Source organism: Carya illinoinensis, chromosome 10 (genome assembly GCF_018687715.1).
Source record: "Carya illinoinensis cultivar Pawnee chromosome 10, C.illinoinensisPawnee_v1, whole genome shotgun sequence".
NCBI classification, from domain to species: Eukaryota; Viridiplantae; Streptophyta; class Magnoliopsida; order Fagales; family Juglandaceae; genus Carya; species Carya illinoinensis.
Window position 1 is genome coordinate 9983328 of NC_056761.1, and position 18017 is coordinate 10001344.

The window sequence follows — 18017 nt, forward strand, 5'->3', positions numbered from 1 at the left end:
TTCACTCGTGCCGGATCCTGAGGCGGGAGAGGGGTGGCCCTGCGGTGGCCCAGGGAACCTACGATGCCAAAGTTAGTAAAGAGTAGAGATCAAAATGCTTTAAAAAAGAAGACAACAGTTGTGTATAATTGACAACAGACTTGAATTCGTCCTCTCTTTATCTCGTAGTTCTCGGCGACCTTTATACTTTGCCTTTCAGGTCATGAGGGCTATGCCTTGTGTTCTAGGGTAGAGGGACACCTCTCCTTAGAGTCTTCACTACCATACTGCATTTAATACGGCGTTGTTTTCTTAGTGTCAGTCATTTAATGCGGCGTGGGTTTCTGGTAGAATTGCCTGATGTCGTTTCTACCATTTTCCTCGATCATGGTTTCCCACGCCTTTCTACAACGTCTCATCTTAATGTTGATGATTACCCTTGACCCAGATGGGTCTGGAGCACGCTCGACTAGCATGAGTCTAGGACTCGCCCTGGGCTACCAAGGGAGGCCTTTTTGGGGCCTAGCGAAGTAATGGGCTTGGGTTAATATTATGGGCTTTAGGCCTTGACGAAAATACCCCCAAGCAAACACCATTCTAGCTTAGAGTCATGTGTTGCAAACAAGGACAATACCCCTTGAAAGAACGTAGAAAATAATAGTAATGTTAAATATAGTAATCTTAGAGTTTATAAAATTCGTTTACTTTGAAAAAAGTGAGGTTTGCTATAATAACCTTTTTTTTTTAAGATATCAAATTTACCTATTTTTTTAAAATAGAAGTGCATGGGATTTGCACTCTAAAACTGTATAAGTTATTTCTCATAATATATATATATATATATATATATATAAAGGACAACCAAGAAATCTTGAGGGGATTCACACACATATATATTTCAAAACTCATGCTTATAATTATTACTTCATGCATATTTTAAGTGCATGTTTATTAAATGATGTTATGATTTTTTTTTTTATTTAAAGTTTAAGGATATAAAAAAAATGTACGAAAAAAGGACCAAATGCCCCTAGATGGGTATACCACCGTCCTTATTAAATAGTAAAAAAAAAAACTTTAATAGTAATTTTTTTTTAATTAAAAGTGTTGTTATGAAAAGTTCTATTTCTTACCGCAATTTCAAATATGCCATAACTTTATGGCTTGTTTGGGCACACAATTGTTCTTGAGTATTTAAAGATATTTTTAGATACTTTGTTTTCAAATATCACTCAAATACAAAATACTTTATCGATTTCAAATTTTTAATTTTTTTCGTTTAATCATCACTTAACTTTTTCATCTAATCAATTTTGGTCCAGTTTGTAAATAGTCCGGTGCAAGATAGGTTCTTAAAAATCAAAACTGGACCCAAATTAGTGTGGGATTTCATATTACCAAACTGTACATATATATATATATATTTATAATTTTTTATATAATATAATATAATATAATATTTCTAATTATATACTAAATTGCTAATTGATATAACATGAAATTCTAATCTTAAACATAAACATTAATATTAAGTTGTTAATATATTTATATATATAAGTTAGAAACTCCCCCTGTCCAATGATAAACGCATATTTGAAACTGAAGTTGAAATCAATATATTAATATATTAACATTGCTCCTTGTAAAGGTAAAAATTGGCTAGGATTAGATAACTAAATGATAAGGTTTATCTTATCATTATTTGATTAAATTTGAATGAATGATATGGTTTATCTTATTATTATTTGATTAAATTTTGATGAATGTAAAATAAGTATTGATTTGTATCTAAACAACGTTGAATCTATCTAGAAATCTTAGGTGTTGTTTAGATAAGTTTTTGAGATTAAAATCGAGTTCTGGAATATTTGTATTTATCCAGAAGAAAACTGAACAGAGTTTAGTCAATAACAGAAGATGTTATCGCGAAATGTTAGCAGTTCGTCGGAACACGTTTTCGCGACTATTGCTAACCGTCAGCAGAGTCCTACTGTGACTAGAACTCTTTCTAGACTTTCTATTTAAAGGGATTCGGTTTTGTATCTTTTCAAGGATTTTGAGCCACGAATTTCAGAGAGGATACTCTGAGCATTCATGAGAGAAAATTCACTTGAGAATTTTCATGAAATTTTCCATATCTTCTTGAGTGTGATCATGCTTTGAGTGTGAAGGAACATCGATTGGATTTCAGCTTCTGGAGTTCCAGAAGGGAAGTCAACATTTGAAGATCGCCAGAGGTTCTGGCTGCTATTGCAATAGAAGACAAACGGGTCGTTTTGTCTAGGCAAGTAAGAGAGTGGAATTGCAAATGTTTTGTAATTGATTATTGCTTGTAATTGTTCTTCAAATAATAAGATTGACTTTCCTGGATTTGGCTGTCCCGTAGGGTTTTACCTTTAAAGAGTTATTTAAAAGATTTCCCTTCGTAACCAATCATTGTATCTTGTAAGTTTGATTATTTATTTTAAAGTATTTGATTCGTTTCATAATCTTGATGATTGAGATCTAACTTATTTGTTCAAGGAAGTTGGTAGACAATTTCGTAGTTTTATAGGGATACGTTGGAAATTTCACTCCTCTTGAAGCTGAAATAAAAATGTACAGAAATGAGGTAAGAGATGATAGTTTAAACTTCAAAAGGACCTTTTTCTTTTTTTTTTCTTTTTTTAAAGCCAATGCAATTTATGGACATTTTTTACGGCTCACACTACATGCACTTTTCCACTACTCTTGGCCTTCCAGATTGCAGGCATTACAAGAGGATAAGAAGACTATGGAACGTCTCACCAAGTCGAAAGAATCAGCTCTACTTGAAGCAGAGAAGATCTTGAGAAGTGCTTTAGATAGGGCTTTAATGATAGAGGAAGTTCAAAATCATAACTTCCAATTGAAGAGACAGATTGAGATTTGCCAGGCATGACTTCATCAAACCCAGTTTTGTTGATGGAAATAACAAGCTTTTGAGTCATTAACCAAGTTTTTTAAATACCACATGCAGGAGGAGAATAAAATCCTGGAGAAAACCAATCGCCAAAAGGTTTTAGAGGTTGGAAAGCTTAGTCAAACGATTCAAGAGCTTCAGGAGGCCATTCTATCTAGTGGGGCTGCAACAAATTCCATTCGTGACTACAAATGGCGGATGGAAGAATTGAATGTATGTGTCATGCTTATATAAGGTGGTCACAGTATCTTGTACTTTTTCAAATTTCTATAAATGGTTACAAATTCTTAGGAGGAAAAGAGGACTTTGGAAAGAGAACAAGCAAGAATCAAAGTTTTAGCAAACAGAATTGCAACTGTGGTGGCTAATGAGTGGAAAGAAGAAATGATAAGGTCATGCCCGTCAAAAAATGGATGGAAGAGAGAAGACTGCTGCAGGTATTTTCTTTCACTGCAAAATTACAAGAGCCCAAATTTTACACATTTAACGGTTCAAGTAACTTTAGAAGATCGATCATACAACAATAGATAAGACTACTGAGCAATTTTAGTGTGACAACTCAAGTAAATATACAAATCAAGACAATTTTTTCCGTTTCTATTTTGTGTGTAGGCAGAGATGCAGCGCTTAAGAGACAAACTAGCCATATAAGAGAGAACAACTAAGGCAGAAGCACAACTTAAGGTGAACATATGACTCTCAATCTTCTAGTGAGTCAATCTAAACCTTTTGCTTTTAATTATTGAGTAAATTTTCTGTACCAATGTAAACTTTTTCAGGATAAATTAAAGCTCAAACTCAAGATTATTGAAGAAGGTTTGAAGGATGTCTCAAATTTCTCGGTCAATCCTAATAGGTTTTGTGGGTCCCCAAGAACAGAGAAGTCTAGTAACATTTTTGGCTTTCTAACAAGCAATGATAGAACAAAAAAGAGGTCTACATGCCAGCCAAGGGCTTCTTCCATCAGTAAAAGCTTATTATTGCAACAACCCAATATGGAAAATGAAACAGCCAATGTTGTTGAAGAGCTAAAACAAGCAAGCAACTTGAGAAAGAAAAACTCTTCTCGAGAAAATGTACTGAGAAAAGGCATGTGGGCATCTAGAAGTAAAGTTGTTGATAGCAGTGAAAAAGAGAACACAGAAATAAGGGCAGAGACAGACTTGAATATCAATAAGGGCAATAAGGATGAAACAACAGCCTCACCAGAAATCAAACCTAAAAGTTGCAGCAATGTGGATCCACAAAGCGAAGGAAATAATGAAGATGCGGTCTCAAGATATCTATATGATAGACTTCAAAAGGAGGTCATCAACTTAAGGAAACTTTGTGAAGTAAGTGATAGTACTTTAAATGCTAAAGATGAAGAAATAAAGGTATAGACAGCTACTTGTTGGAAATTTAGACCTTCAAAATTCACCCTCTAGAATCTACCTTTTGCAAGAATAACAAGAAAAATAGAGAAATAATAAGAACACGAGATATTTACGTGAAAACTCCTAAACATGAGAAAAACCACCAGACCCAAAGAACAAAATCCATTATGTGAAAAATTATTACAATCACACAATTTTTCTCCTCACCTTAAACACACTCACAAAACTTCTCCACTAGCAAAACTTTAACTTTACACCTCTTCATCTTTTACAAAAAGGCCAATAGAGGAATTTAACTATAGTCAAAAGTTACCAGATAAGGTTTCAACTGGTATATTTAACCATGAGGCTAAACCTCCTTTCTATAGAACATGAGCCTTACCTCTTCCTCACTTTCCACCGATGTGGGACTCCAAAGAGCAACACTCAACAATCTCCACCTTGCGACTTTGGCTGGTCCTACAGCCATACTTTACAGCAATGTAAATCTTCATAACTTCCGCTATCATACTCCACCATAAAAGTATATCTACTTAGAATAACTAATTCCAAGTATTTTATTTTGGCCCTTGTCAAGAAACAATCTTGCTGAAAATTATAGTGTAACTTCCATATTTGGCTTTTCTAGAAGTTCATCAGCCATCGACCTGAATTTCTACCACACATCCTGCATCAATGCCAAATCAATGCTTGTGTGCAAACTTGTGGACCCGCTAATATTAATACATCCTCTATTATGATAAATTTTGAAAATTAACGACATGCCATGAGGACTTATATGTCCCTTTTTAAAAATTAAAGTCTTCCATGGAGAGAGACACAACGTTAGCATCATTTTCAATATCTCCATTTACTGATTTGGAGCTATTTGCTGAACCTGCTTTAACTCTTGGACAATTTTTCTTAACGTGTCCAAATTGTCCACATCCCCAGCAGACTACATTTTTCTTCATGGAGTTCTTCATCTTCTCATTTTCAGCTGCTACCATTTCTAAGTTCTCAAGTGGAACATTACTTCCACTACCTAGTCTTTTCTCTTCAGAAAATATTTTACTGGTAACTTCTGAAAAAATTATTTTCTCATTCTCATGTGTCAAAATAGGTTTCATGTGCTCATAGGAAAGTGGAAGAGACCAGATGAGTCTTAAGGCTTGATCCTCATTATCAATTTTAACTCTAATAGATTCTAACTCAGTGACAATGCCATTGAGAACGCTTAAATGATCTGAAATAGTTGTACCTTCATTCGTCCGCAGTGTATGAAACTGCTCCTTCAGGTATATACGATTTGAGACGCCATTCATCTGATACAACTCTTCAAGTTTTTCTCAGAATTCCTTTGCCATAGATATTTCATGCACATTTACAAAAAAAATTTTGGTCAGACACATATGTATTGCATTTGGTATTCTCAAATTCAGATCCTCCCAATCTTTATTGCTTATTTTAGATTTGCTCTTTTCCCTAGTTACACTAGTACTAATGCTGACTTTAAGTGTTGGTCTGCCCTTCAATGCCTTGTGTAATCCTAATTGAATCAAAACATCCTTAACTTGTACTTGCCACAAGTCAAAATTGATTTTCCCATCCAATTTCTCCACATCAAGTCTGAAAGGATTTGACCTACTTCCTGACATTGTTTGGATGAATTTACTATAGAAATGAATAGTACCTCACTAAGTAAGTTCCCAAGAAAGATTAAAGGGTCACAATGGATACTCTTAAAATTTTCAATCTCACAAAAAGAACCTAGTGGATATGATAACAATTGTTGGAAATTCGGACCTCCCAAATTCACCCCTCTAAGATCTACTATTTGCATGAATAGTAAGAAAAATAGAGAAATAATAACAACATAAGATACTTACGTAGAAACTTCTAAACAGGAGAAAAACCACCAGACTCAAAGAAGAAAATCCATTATGTGAAAAATTATTACAATAATACAAATTTTCTCCTCACCTCAAACACACCCACAAATCTTCTACACTAGCAAAACTTTAACTTTATGTCTCTTTACTTTTTATAAAAAGGCCAACAGAGAAATTTAATTAAAATTAAAAGTTACTAGATAAACTTTTAATTGGTGTATTTAACCATAAGACTAAACCTACTTTTTATAAGCTATGAGCTTTGCCTCTCTCTCACTTTCTATCGATGTGGGACTCTAAAAAGTAACACTCAACAAATCTCTCTCTCGTATATAAATGATTGCATGAGGTTAAATGCTTGCAGATGCTCATAAAGAAGATTGATGCACTGACAAAAGCCATCGAAATAGAGTCTAAAAAAATCAAGAAAGAAGCCGCAGCAGAGAAAAGGAAGTTGCATCAATGAATGTGGATGATAATAGAAAGAGCAGACATGCTACTTATCTAAAGGTACAAATTTATCTACTTTTTCCTCTTTTTAACTCAGCTTTGATGGTTAATAATTTCAATCTAAGGCATTGAAAATCCTAGATGATATGACTTATCTAAAGAGAAGACATACATACTTATCTAAAGGTACAAATTTGTCTACTTTTTCTTCTGTTTTACTCACAGCTTTCATGGCTCAACAATTTTAGCCCAAGGCCTTGAAAATGCTACGTGATATGACATCTCATTGACTTTATTTCTCATTCCTTAGATTTTGGGTGGTTTGCTAATTTTAAAAGTTTTACCATTTTTTTAGAGCTGATACATTAGCACGTATGATTATTATATAAGTAAAATTATAAGTAGAAATAATATCTTCATTTCAAATATTAATATAAATGGAAAAAAACTTTATTATCTCCTCATTGTAATTCTTTATCTATAAATTTAATATAAGAGAAATGATATAAATATAAAAGAATTACATGAAAGTAAATTTACAAATTGACGTAAATTTATATGATCTGTTAGATTTACTTTACAATAAAATTAATTTTATAATCTCATATATTACATCAAACCACATTAATTTATAAACTTACTTTTGTGTGAGCTGCTTCAAAGTCTTGCAAATTGCCATCAAACACTTTTATCTAATATGGTATCAAAGAAATCCTAAAACTAACGTTGTTATGATTATCAAGGTTAAAGATTTAACCAAATTAGTATTCAATAATCATAAGACTTTTAGATTAATGATTGAGGGCTTATTTGGGGTTACGGTAGGAGTCTTAAAAATTATTTAAATATTCTTAAATGAAAAAATTAGGTCGTTTGGGTGTTACATATTAAAGTACTTTTAATATCAAATAAACTAAAAAGTATATTTAAGGAAAAGTATTAAACGTGCTTTTCTAGATAATGCAGAACGTAATTTGAATTTCAAAAAGACTGTCAATGGATAAAAATATTTATACAACTTTAAGATAATAAAAATTTTATATGCAGTCAATTTTACGGACTCTTTTGTACATTCCAATAATATGATTGGTTGTGTATTAAAAAAAATTAATCCAGTCAATCATATCAGTGGAGTGCGCAGAGAGTATGTAAAATTAACTGTATGTAATATTATTCGAAAGATAATTATAACTTTCACACTTTTAAAGATATAATGATAATTTTTAAAAATTTAAATAATCATCATTTTTATTTTAGAAAAAACTTTTTTAATTTGTTTCTAAATAAAAATAATATATTTAAAAGTATTTTAAATATATGTGTCTTAATTTCTATGCCGCCAAGGCCAAGGAAAGAAAATTAAAAAAAGAACAAGAAAATAGGATTTTGTACGTTTCGATCGAGAAGTTTCGAGCCAACGGCTTGTAAACACATGTGAAGGTTTCCCACGTTGAATGTCATTCTAAATTTGTACACAAACTGGGCCAGGGTGGCGGCTCTTTGATTGCTAACTGATCTTCAATCTAGCATTTGCATGTGCTGTCTTGGATTAATTGAACCACCTAGTATGTCCAACCTTCCAATACTAATCAAAACCAAGATTATCTTCTAAGCTACATAGTTTAGTCGGTTTAATTATTAATTAATTATGGCCTTCGGAACCGTACACGTGTTTCTAGTCAAGTACCGGCAGCCATGCAATTTCAGATGGAAAATGATAAAGTTACTTCTAATTAGTAGCATCAGCATGTATACAACTATGTAACAAAAAATTAATATTTTAAATTTTATTTTGAATTTTCTTTTGATTTGATATATTAAAATATAATAAAAAATATTATTATATTTAAAATTATTTATAAGTTTTGAATACATTGTCAGTCTATCACTACTCTTTAGAGATCAGGGGATTGAGTTAGGCTTGGCTTTACTTGCATATATATGAATAATTATATATATATATATATATATATATATATATATATATATATATATATAATGCATAGCACATGAGAAATTATCTGAATAAAATTGATTGAGAAACATTTCATAAATTCACAATTAAATACCCAATTACAAGTATTAATTTATATAATCATGTGTACGAAAAATCCGCAACAATTCCGCAACAATTCTGTAAATTCTGAGGCATGCAAAGCGCTGTAAACTTGAGCAAATACATCTAAAAGGTTTAGATATAAATACGCAAGAGAATATATGGTAAAGATAATCATAGGCATGCAGTTGCAGCCTGCATGCATTTTATTAAAAATTGCCTTCATTCAAATCATTAAATGGACATACAAGATTTCATGAGTATGTATCTTAGATTATACGACATACGTACGCGAGATCACATTAATTATTTTAATATTGTAAAAGACATAATCGATTGATGATCTTACGTTTACATGGTTGTGCATCCTGTGGAATCTCCTTCATTGCAGTACTCATAACGGTTCACATTACAAGGCCTATAACAATCATTAGGACACGGTTGCGGCCTTAAGCACCATGGGGGTATCCCTCCTTGACAATTGCAACTAGAACCCCAACCGCAACATCCTCCGACTGGAAAAACGGGCGGTGGATAACATATTGGTACAACATTAGGATGCTCTGGTTCACGTGGACGACATGGTAATGGCTTTGGTCCAGGAGGGCCTGGAGGCCCGATTGGTCCTGGTGGCCCAGGTGTTCCCACCCCAGGAGGCCCCACAGGCCCAGGTGGCCCCACGGGCCCGTGAGGCCCCACAGGCCCAGGTGGCCCTACTGGCCCAGGTGGTCCCACTGGCCCAGGAGGTCCCACGGGCCCCGGAGGTCCGGGAGGCCCTGGAGGCCCCGGTGGGGGTGGTGGAGGTGGTTTCTCAACAAACTGAATGCAGCCTCTACCCTTGCAGATAATCTTATGCTTAATCATTTCCGGATTGTGGGATACAACTGTGATGGTGACCAAGTTTTTCTTCTCGTCGAATTTCTGATCCTGTATTTCTGTTGTTCATGACAAATAAAAGTTCAACAACGCATAATAACTCAGCCCTCTTGTTTTTGGTTTTCTTGCTTAATTACAAGACAGCAAGCAAGCTAGATGAGACTTCAAAAGCAAGCACAAGTGCACACACCCACATATATACACACGTGTGTGTGTATATATATATATAGAGAGAGAGAGAGAGAGAGAGAGAGAGAGAGACTGACCAGGAAATTTACATAAAATTTTCTTCACCTTCTTGTAGCAGTAATAGCACTGCAGGTCAGCCTTCAGCATCATTGTTACAGTGACCTGTAAGATCAGTACGGAATTTCTAAATATATATATATATATAAATATATATTCCCAGCCAAGAAAAACATAGAACAGCACTTTCTGGCGAAAAAAAAGAAAAAGAAAGTTGTTGATGATCATCTGCCGACAAAATGAAATCAGGTATAGAAACCCAAAAAAGAAACGATCGCGAAGAATAATAACGATCAGATCATATTATGAATGAAATGGGCAAACGAAACATGTCTCTGAATTTACAAACCTTGTCCCCCATTGCTGTCTGTAATTCGGATTTGATCAACCTGCAGATCGAAACCAATGGGTTGGAAGAACGATACTACTCCTTTTAAATGCCAAACAGGATGCTCAGATATTGCCAATATAAAGCTGGATGGAAAACAAAACGACACACAGGTTTCCCACGTTGTATTTCGGTGGCATGCTATCACGAAGAGACCTTCGGCATTTTATCGTGAGTGTGCGGTACCTGGCTGTTTGGCCTACAAGAAAAGTAGATATGTTTATAAATTTTTGCAATTGTGACTGTGCCGCTAGCTTTGATTGACCCCCGTCACCTTCCATCTTAGTCATTAACATGTACCGGTGACATCAGATTTTACATTATTAAAGTTACCATAGTACATTTATTGGATTCAATTACAATGCTACTTTATTAAAGGAAAAATCCTAGGTAGGCCAATCCTTGCATTTGTACGGTGGGTGATTTTTTTTTTCCTTAAATATTAAAAAATCTTTGGATTATACAAATTATCTCATCAATTCATCTCATCTTATCTTATTTAATAATTATAATTTTTTTAAAATTTTTTATAATAAATATAATAAACAAATCAAATTTTTTAAATATCAAAATAAAAATTATATTTTAATAATATTTTATTCAATTTTTAAGTTTCATCTCGTCTCATATATAGATTATAGTGTATAATACATTTAGAATTTACAAGAGTTTGATTAGGATGTGGAGAGTTAAGTTTATGTACTAAGTTCAAGCAGGGTGCTATTAGAAAATTAGATTTTTAAAGTCATGATTACAGCATGAGCTGGTGGTCTTTCCTCTCAACATGCCCAAAGATTTATTTATTTTTTATAAGTACCTTACGAATTAAAATTAATATGACATGTATATATGGTGGTGGCTATCTTAGTTAGTTGGATTTCATAGAGTTGAACAAGTTACTGCTGTTATCCAAATGGTTTTTGTAAAGACAATCTTATATTGATGATGTTGGAAATTCTATACTAGTATATATTTGATTCCATTTCTAGACATTTTAATGATTCTCTAGGACCTAAAGGTATTCGGAAATCAATGTTGAAGGGTTGACTTTATCCCCTTGCTCTGTTTTTGCACCTGGTAAAAAAACCATACATTACTAGAGATGACTTGATTGTGCTGGCCAAGTTCGATCGTAGTAATAAAGGTAGAATATGTGCAAACACTTATAGGAATTGTAGGATTGCTGGCATGTTGAAATAGCAAGTATTCATGTATGGTGGGAAAATGTAAAAAACTTACGAATGTTTGAATCTTGTTCCTGAACTTACTATATACATGTATGACAAGCACTAAGTTTATAAATACTCTACACGTAAATTTGTTGACCTAGACAAGTGTTATTATTAGTCATTGAATGCTAAGCATAACCTTTATATAGTTTATTAGTGCGTATAGGATAAAAAAGTGTATCATTATAACAAATGTCATACAAGAAAAATATATGGAAAAAAAAATGATAATTTAGTGAAAACCCAATAAAATTTTGAGAGATATATTGAACAATTTCATCAAGTTTTTTTGAAATGAAAGTGAGAAAAACATACGAGTAAAAACCCAACAGGTTGTTGCCACATGCATAGAAAAAATGCCCCAAATTGATGCTCTTCAAATTTGAGATTGGCTGCTTCTAATTTGTTGCAAATGGACAAGATCGATGAGTAGTTAGTGCAAATGGAATTAATTCCTAAAATATTTGTTCACAGCGTCCAGCTTATGCAAAAATTCATCCAGATTTATCACGAATCCATTGTGGCTACAAAACACCTTGCCATAGATCAAATAATTGTAATCCTCGCGGGTAATTGCTTGATGGAATGTACATGGGTGAAATTGGTATTTTCCCCCAACAATGTTTGACAATCAGCAGTGATTACAAACTGCCAAAACTTTTTCCCACGAATCTAGAAGCATCGGAAATGATGTTCTTCACGATGGAATCAACCATCAGAAAATAGGGTTGTTTGCGACGATTCAACCCCGCTGCTGGTACGGAGCTGTTTCCAACGATTCAATTCCGCAGGGTCACAATTATTGTTTGCTATGGTTTTCACAACGAGATAAACTCCGTTTGTGGCAAAGTGCTTAAGTGCTATTCTTGGCGTCTCAATCGCCATGAAAACATGATCAATTTTGTGGCGTAACCATTGTGGCGGTTCACAGAGCAACTGTGACACTTTTACATCGACGATTTGTCGGCGATCGTAAACCATGGCGCACGAATTTTTGACACGGTTTTTAACCTTTACACGGCGGTTGGATATCGCTGGAGAGGGGACTTATCTTGTAGTGACCATGCTGTAGGGTTGTGAAAAAGTGGTGGCGATATGATCTTCACGTACTTTTTCTTTTAGTCGGGGACTTCACTTAATAAGTCATTCTTTGTATATATATAAAACTATAACTATTCCTTAAAATATATTCTTCTAGGTATGAAATTATCTATTCCTTATAATATAAAAATATACTAATACAATATAATTTTTTTATTAATTTATATTTTTAGAATAAATAATAATTTAACATAATATCTTAAAATATAGAAGTTTAGAATTTGATTCTGACAATCTAAGAAAATAAATTCGAATATTAATTACAAGAAGAGATAAATTTAATTAATTTATGAAATATTTTTGTTGCTAGATACATTAATAGGTTAAAAATGCAAGCATCATGTATTCTTTTTAAAAAAGAATAGGATCTACTATTTAAAAATTAATTTTTTTCATATAAATTCTATATTTATTTTTTTTTTAAAAGAATACACGGTGATTTGTGCATTCTCATTTTTCATTTATTAATTCAAATTAAAGTACCCTACTTGTTGCTTGTAGCTATTGCCTTGTGGGTGCAATTATTCCATGGATAGCCACCCCGAATTAAAACAGGGATGGTAGGTTAGATGCATGATCTCGAATATAAATACGTTTTGTCAGTTTTGTCATCTTATCTAAAGTATAAGACATTTTAGGTTACATCTTTGATATTCGTAGGTTTTGTCATTTTCTGTTATCTTATTTCTTAATTTTGTTGGAAAGCCATGAAGCTGATGAAGATGATCACCACACGATATTTATCAACAAATTAACTATATATCTATTGCAATTTATAATGAATATTGTGCTAATTGAATAGTTTTGTAGGAAGTCTCATCCTCCTTAGCCCCTTATATATATATACAAGTCTTCATAAATTTTTTAAAAACAAAATCCCCCAAAAATTATTTAAAATTAGCCCCTAAATACCCAGCTAGAGAGTTTAAAATAATAATAATAATAATAATAATAATAATAATAATAACTCCCCATATTTAGTTCAAAAATTTGTTTTTGTTTGTTTTCTTTTCTTTCAGTTAAAGAAATAAAAACTCATAATCTTTTCCAAAACCTTAAGAAATGGGTGGTGTAGTGTTGCTTTCAGATGAAGTTTTTGTGCAAGTAGTTATGTTTGGTTCTGGCCGGGTGGTGCATTATCTTTTCTAGCTAGCTGCTGTTGGTTCTGGGTGGTTTCTAATGCAATGAGCAATATTAATTGAAACTTTGTGATGAAGTTTTGTGAAGACGTTGGTTCTGGAATATTATGGGCAACTTTGAAACTTTTTTCATCAGTTTGTGATGTTGCTTTCTAATGAAGCTGCTGCATGCTTTATGGTATTCTTTTGCTCTTGAAGTTTCATGCCTGTCATAGTCACATATACAAAAGAAGGTGGGGACCCCCATATGACTAATCAGTCATTAACCAACAACTAGCTAGTACTTAATATTCAATCCAAATCGTTGCTTCTAATTACAAATTAATAAGATAGTGATTGCCTTAGTTATTCCATTGTTTCATTATTAAATTATTTTCTTGTTAAGACAAAATATATACAAAATATATTAAAATTTATCTCTTCTAATTATTGATCGATCGGTTTAAATTTATGAGATAAGTTGTAATTTTATATGACGTTAGAGTAAAAATTTTGAATTCAAACCCTGACCATATTCATATATTACTTATTTAATTAAATACGATCTATTTGTTGAGTCTACTTATAAAAAAATATTATTCTATATTTCGTAATTTTTAACTAGGGCGGAATAGTTGTGCATGGGGAAAAAGATAGAGATCAATACCAACTATTAAATTAAAACCCATGAACAAATTGAATTTTACATATTCATATATAATACCTCGCAATTTCTTACAGAAAAAGAAAATCAAACGTACTCGATCGTCCATAGCTCAATCTTACCCAAAAGTTTTCAAGTGTGCTTGCACGTACCTTGACATGAATATATACATACATACATATATATATATATATATATATATATATATATATAAATTAGATAAGGATCATGCTTATAGTTTCTGGCCACGACGTTGCGCGCCCGCGATGATCAGAACAAGCTGTCTCTATCACCATTTGAAGATGAGGTGCTTCGGCCACTCGTTTTGAAGGTATCATGTGCAAGTATATAATATGACATGACTAATCATTGTCTTTATACACACACATATACATATATATATATATATATATATATATATATAGTAGTATAATAGGGGTTGCTAGCAGTAACGCCGCTCAAGTTTAGCAGTGCTTAATTATACTATTAAAAATACAGATTTATCAAAAAAGATAAAGCTGTACTTTTTTGATAAATCTGTACTCATGTTAAATAAGAAGAGAAGATACCTCTTCCATGCAATCTCCTACTACACCTTCTGACTTTGCTACTCTTATTATTTACAACCAATTATCTATAATAAATAAAACTTTTGAAATTGATTTAATTTCTTTGTATAACAAGTATAGTTTTGATAAAAACAAAGAAAAAAGAAAATACAATCAGGCTTCTTTTGATTAAAAAGAAAAATTACATGGTAAAAGAAAATGAAAAGAAAAAATGCATGATATGCAAAAGCATATACTATTTTTTTTAAATTATGTTGAAAACTATTACGTTTCAAAGAACATTTCCCAAAATAGTTTAAATATGGTAAAAAAAAGAAAATCAAATCTTGTTAGTAACTACAAGAAAAATGGTTTTTTATGACTAATATTTTAGTTGCAAATAGTCTTTTCGTTGTAATAAATTGGTTACAAAAACTTATTTTTATTGTAGTGTACTGAAAACAAATATAAATATATATATATATATATATATATATATATATATTATTCGGTCACTTTCTTGGTACTTTTTAGCGGTTGACGTAATATCTTTTGATCATTACACATGTTGATACTAAGTTTCTTAATAGTATTGACTGGTGAAATTATCATATTTAATCAGGCCAATAGCATCAATAAGTTTGTTATAAATACATAAAAATATATAAATGCTTTAATCACAAAGAGATTTAATAAAAATAAATTTGCAAACCGATATATTTTAATATAATACATTAGATTTAAAATTTACTTTTATTGTGAAGTTGATTTAATATATCACATTAAATTAAATTAGTTTGTGAGATTTTTTTATGACTGTAGCACTTCTTAATTATATGTATATATATAACTAAAAAGTACACTAAAAATTATATACATGAGACCCTCTTCTGGGCATGCTCTCAATTCTCAAACTCAACAAAAAGAACAAATGCCTCCAAACCAAAGGAAAACGTGAGTTTTTATATTTCACTCTCTTGTTATTTTTTCTTTCCGTTTCCTCACATTTTCAAGGAAAACGTGAGTTTTTCAGTATTATTTTTCACTCCCATAAAATGTATGTCATGCACCTTATAAGGTCAATGAGTAATTGGATAATATTTATACTTTATCTCAATCCATTATATAAAACAAATTAAAAAAATAAACATAATTGACATGATATTAATTCAACCCTCTCAACATCAAGAATTTCTCTACTCATCAACCATATATACCACACACACCTACTCAATTAAGAAAAAAATAAAAAGATAAAAAGTAAAACCAAGTATATAGGATAAAGCTGTTCCAATAAAATTTTTCAAACAATAAACCCTAAACCGAACATGAGAGCCTATAAAATATGTTTTGGATTATGCATGGTGCTTGGTGAAGTATTGCATTATAGCTCCTATATATATATATATATATATATATTGAGGTCTTGGACTGGGCTTCGAAAGTAGGCACCAAGTTGGAGGCTACACTTGATCTAACTAATGTGAACAGTGGCCAATGTTCAACCTCGGCCAACAGGCCATTCATGCACCCAACTCATGTGAACAGTGGCCACAACCTATGAACAGTATGAACAACAAAAGATTTGGCTTTCGTAATTCGTGGACTGACCCAATCTTGGTCCAAGTTTTGTTTTGATTCCTTAGGGAATTGGGGCTTTGTAATTAGCTTTAGAAATATCGCCAATTTTAAGAATGAATCGAGCAATGCAATGGATAAGGGCTAGGGTTTGGGCTAGGGTTTAGGGTTTTTTACTAGCTTGCCCATCACTGATCATTTCGTGTTCAGCCAGGGGTACCAGCTCTTTGTTTCTGCCTTTTGAAGGAGCACAAGTAGAAAGCTTTTTGCTCTTGCTGCTACTTAGCGTTTAATCGATCCAAAGGTATATACTACATATACAAGAAGTACTCTCAAACACTTGTATCCTTGCAATAATCCTCTTCCCTTGATGTTTTCTAATTAGGATATGATAGATCATGATACAGAAGTATTTGAAACTCTTTTAATGAAATCGTATTATCTTTTAAATCCAAATCCATCAAAATCAAATAAATCCGTTTAAAAAAAAAATGAGTAAATACATAGCTCAGTACATGAAAAGAAAACTAATATTTTAATAGTAGATTTTACTTATTTTCAAAATAATTACATGTACTTGTACACTCCACAACTGTATATAATATTATTTTGTATGTATTTTTCTCATGTTCTAGAGTTCAGGTAGGAACTTAGGATATCCAAAATGGTGTGCAATTAGCAACACCTGGCAATAATAGGAGCTTAGAGATTCTCTTGAATAATATAAATAAGCATGACCATCGTTGGATGGTCCAATAGAGATTAGGTGGTAAAGCATTTCACATTTATTTTAAATTAAGTACAATTAATTAAATGCAAATGCAATAAATTAGAAAGAGTCATCCTGAAATAGTACCGTTGAAAAAGTATGAATTTTGTACCCCACTATATTTTCTGGTAGAGATATTACTTTCTAGATTATCAAGTAGTTCAAGATTGTGACTTTCAAAAATAAATTTTAAACATCATGATAAAGGCGAAGTAACCGTTACTGTCATGAGGACGGAAGAGAGAGAGGAGGTAACCAGCAGGCGAGGCCGGCTTGTGATCTGCACCTTTCATAATTTTGCTTCACAAAAAGGGAAGACAATCCCACCCTTTCCTGTCAATTCCTTGAAAGATAGGACTCTTGAATCATCCTCGCTCAAATAAAAGCAGCTGGCTCCTTTGAGATTCAGCATCATCACCCATTAAAACCCAGGACTTGTAGCATTTTTAAAGCACCAGAGAATTAGAAGAAACTAAAAGAAGATGGGAAGCTTTGTAGGAAGTGAAGATGTCTCTCTTTCCCACTCAGACCCTTTAGTTTTGGAGCTCAATCGTCTGCAGAATTTACTCACAGGTTTCTCTCTTCTTCTCTAACAGTACAATACACACGATCACACATTTTCTTTTTGTCTGCAATGTGTTCATTGCTACAGTGAATTGAGTTTGATGTTTAGTTTTCTTGGTTCGATAGAAGTTGAATGTTGTTTCTTCAAAAGTTCTTAGAAACGAACTCTGTCATCTTAAGTTTGATCAGTATTTATTTTATTTTACTCTTCCCGTTATAAATTTTGAACCTTTCTGTTTTGGGATCAAAATAAGGAATTCTTA

General features: G+C 32.4%; 1 protein-coding gene and 1 pseudogene across 1 annotated transcript; one reads left to right on the top strand and one right to left on the bottom strand.

The window, feature by feature from the left end:
• The first annotated feature begins 2560 nt into the window (after positions 1–2560).
• LOC122278400 lies at positions 2561–6878 on the top strand (annotated as a pseudogene).
• A 1957-nt stretch (positions 6879–8835) lies between these two features.
• On the bottom strand, positions 8836–10391 carry LOC122278214 (collagen alpha-1(XVII) chain-like). Its single transcript, XM_043088350.1, has 3 exons — positions 10145–10391; positions 9816–9900; positions 8836–9608 (listed from the first exon to the last, which is right to left on the bottom strand). The coding sequence occupies exons 1-3, from the start codon at positions 10154–10156 to the stop codon at positions 9025–9027; spliced, it is 681 nt and encodes a 226-aa protein (XP_042944284.1). The 5' UTR covers positions 10157–10391; the 3' UTR covers positions 8836–9024.
• Between the last annotated feature and the right edge of the window lie 7626 nt (positions 10392–18017).

What these genes read in the sequence shown, in the direction of transcription:
- LOC122278214 (XM_043088350.1), bottom strand. An exon ending in AATTTTATGTAAATTTCCTG is followed by an intron (nt 9,609 to 9,815) that starts GTCAGTCTCTCT and finishes CATGAACAACAG; the next exon opens with AAATACAGGATCAGAAATTC.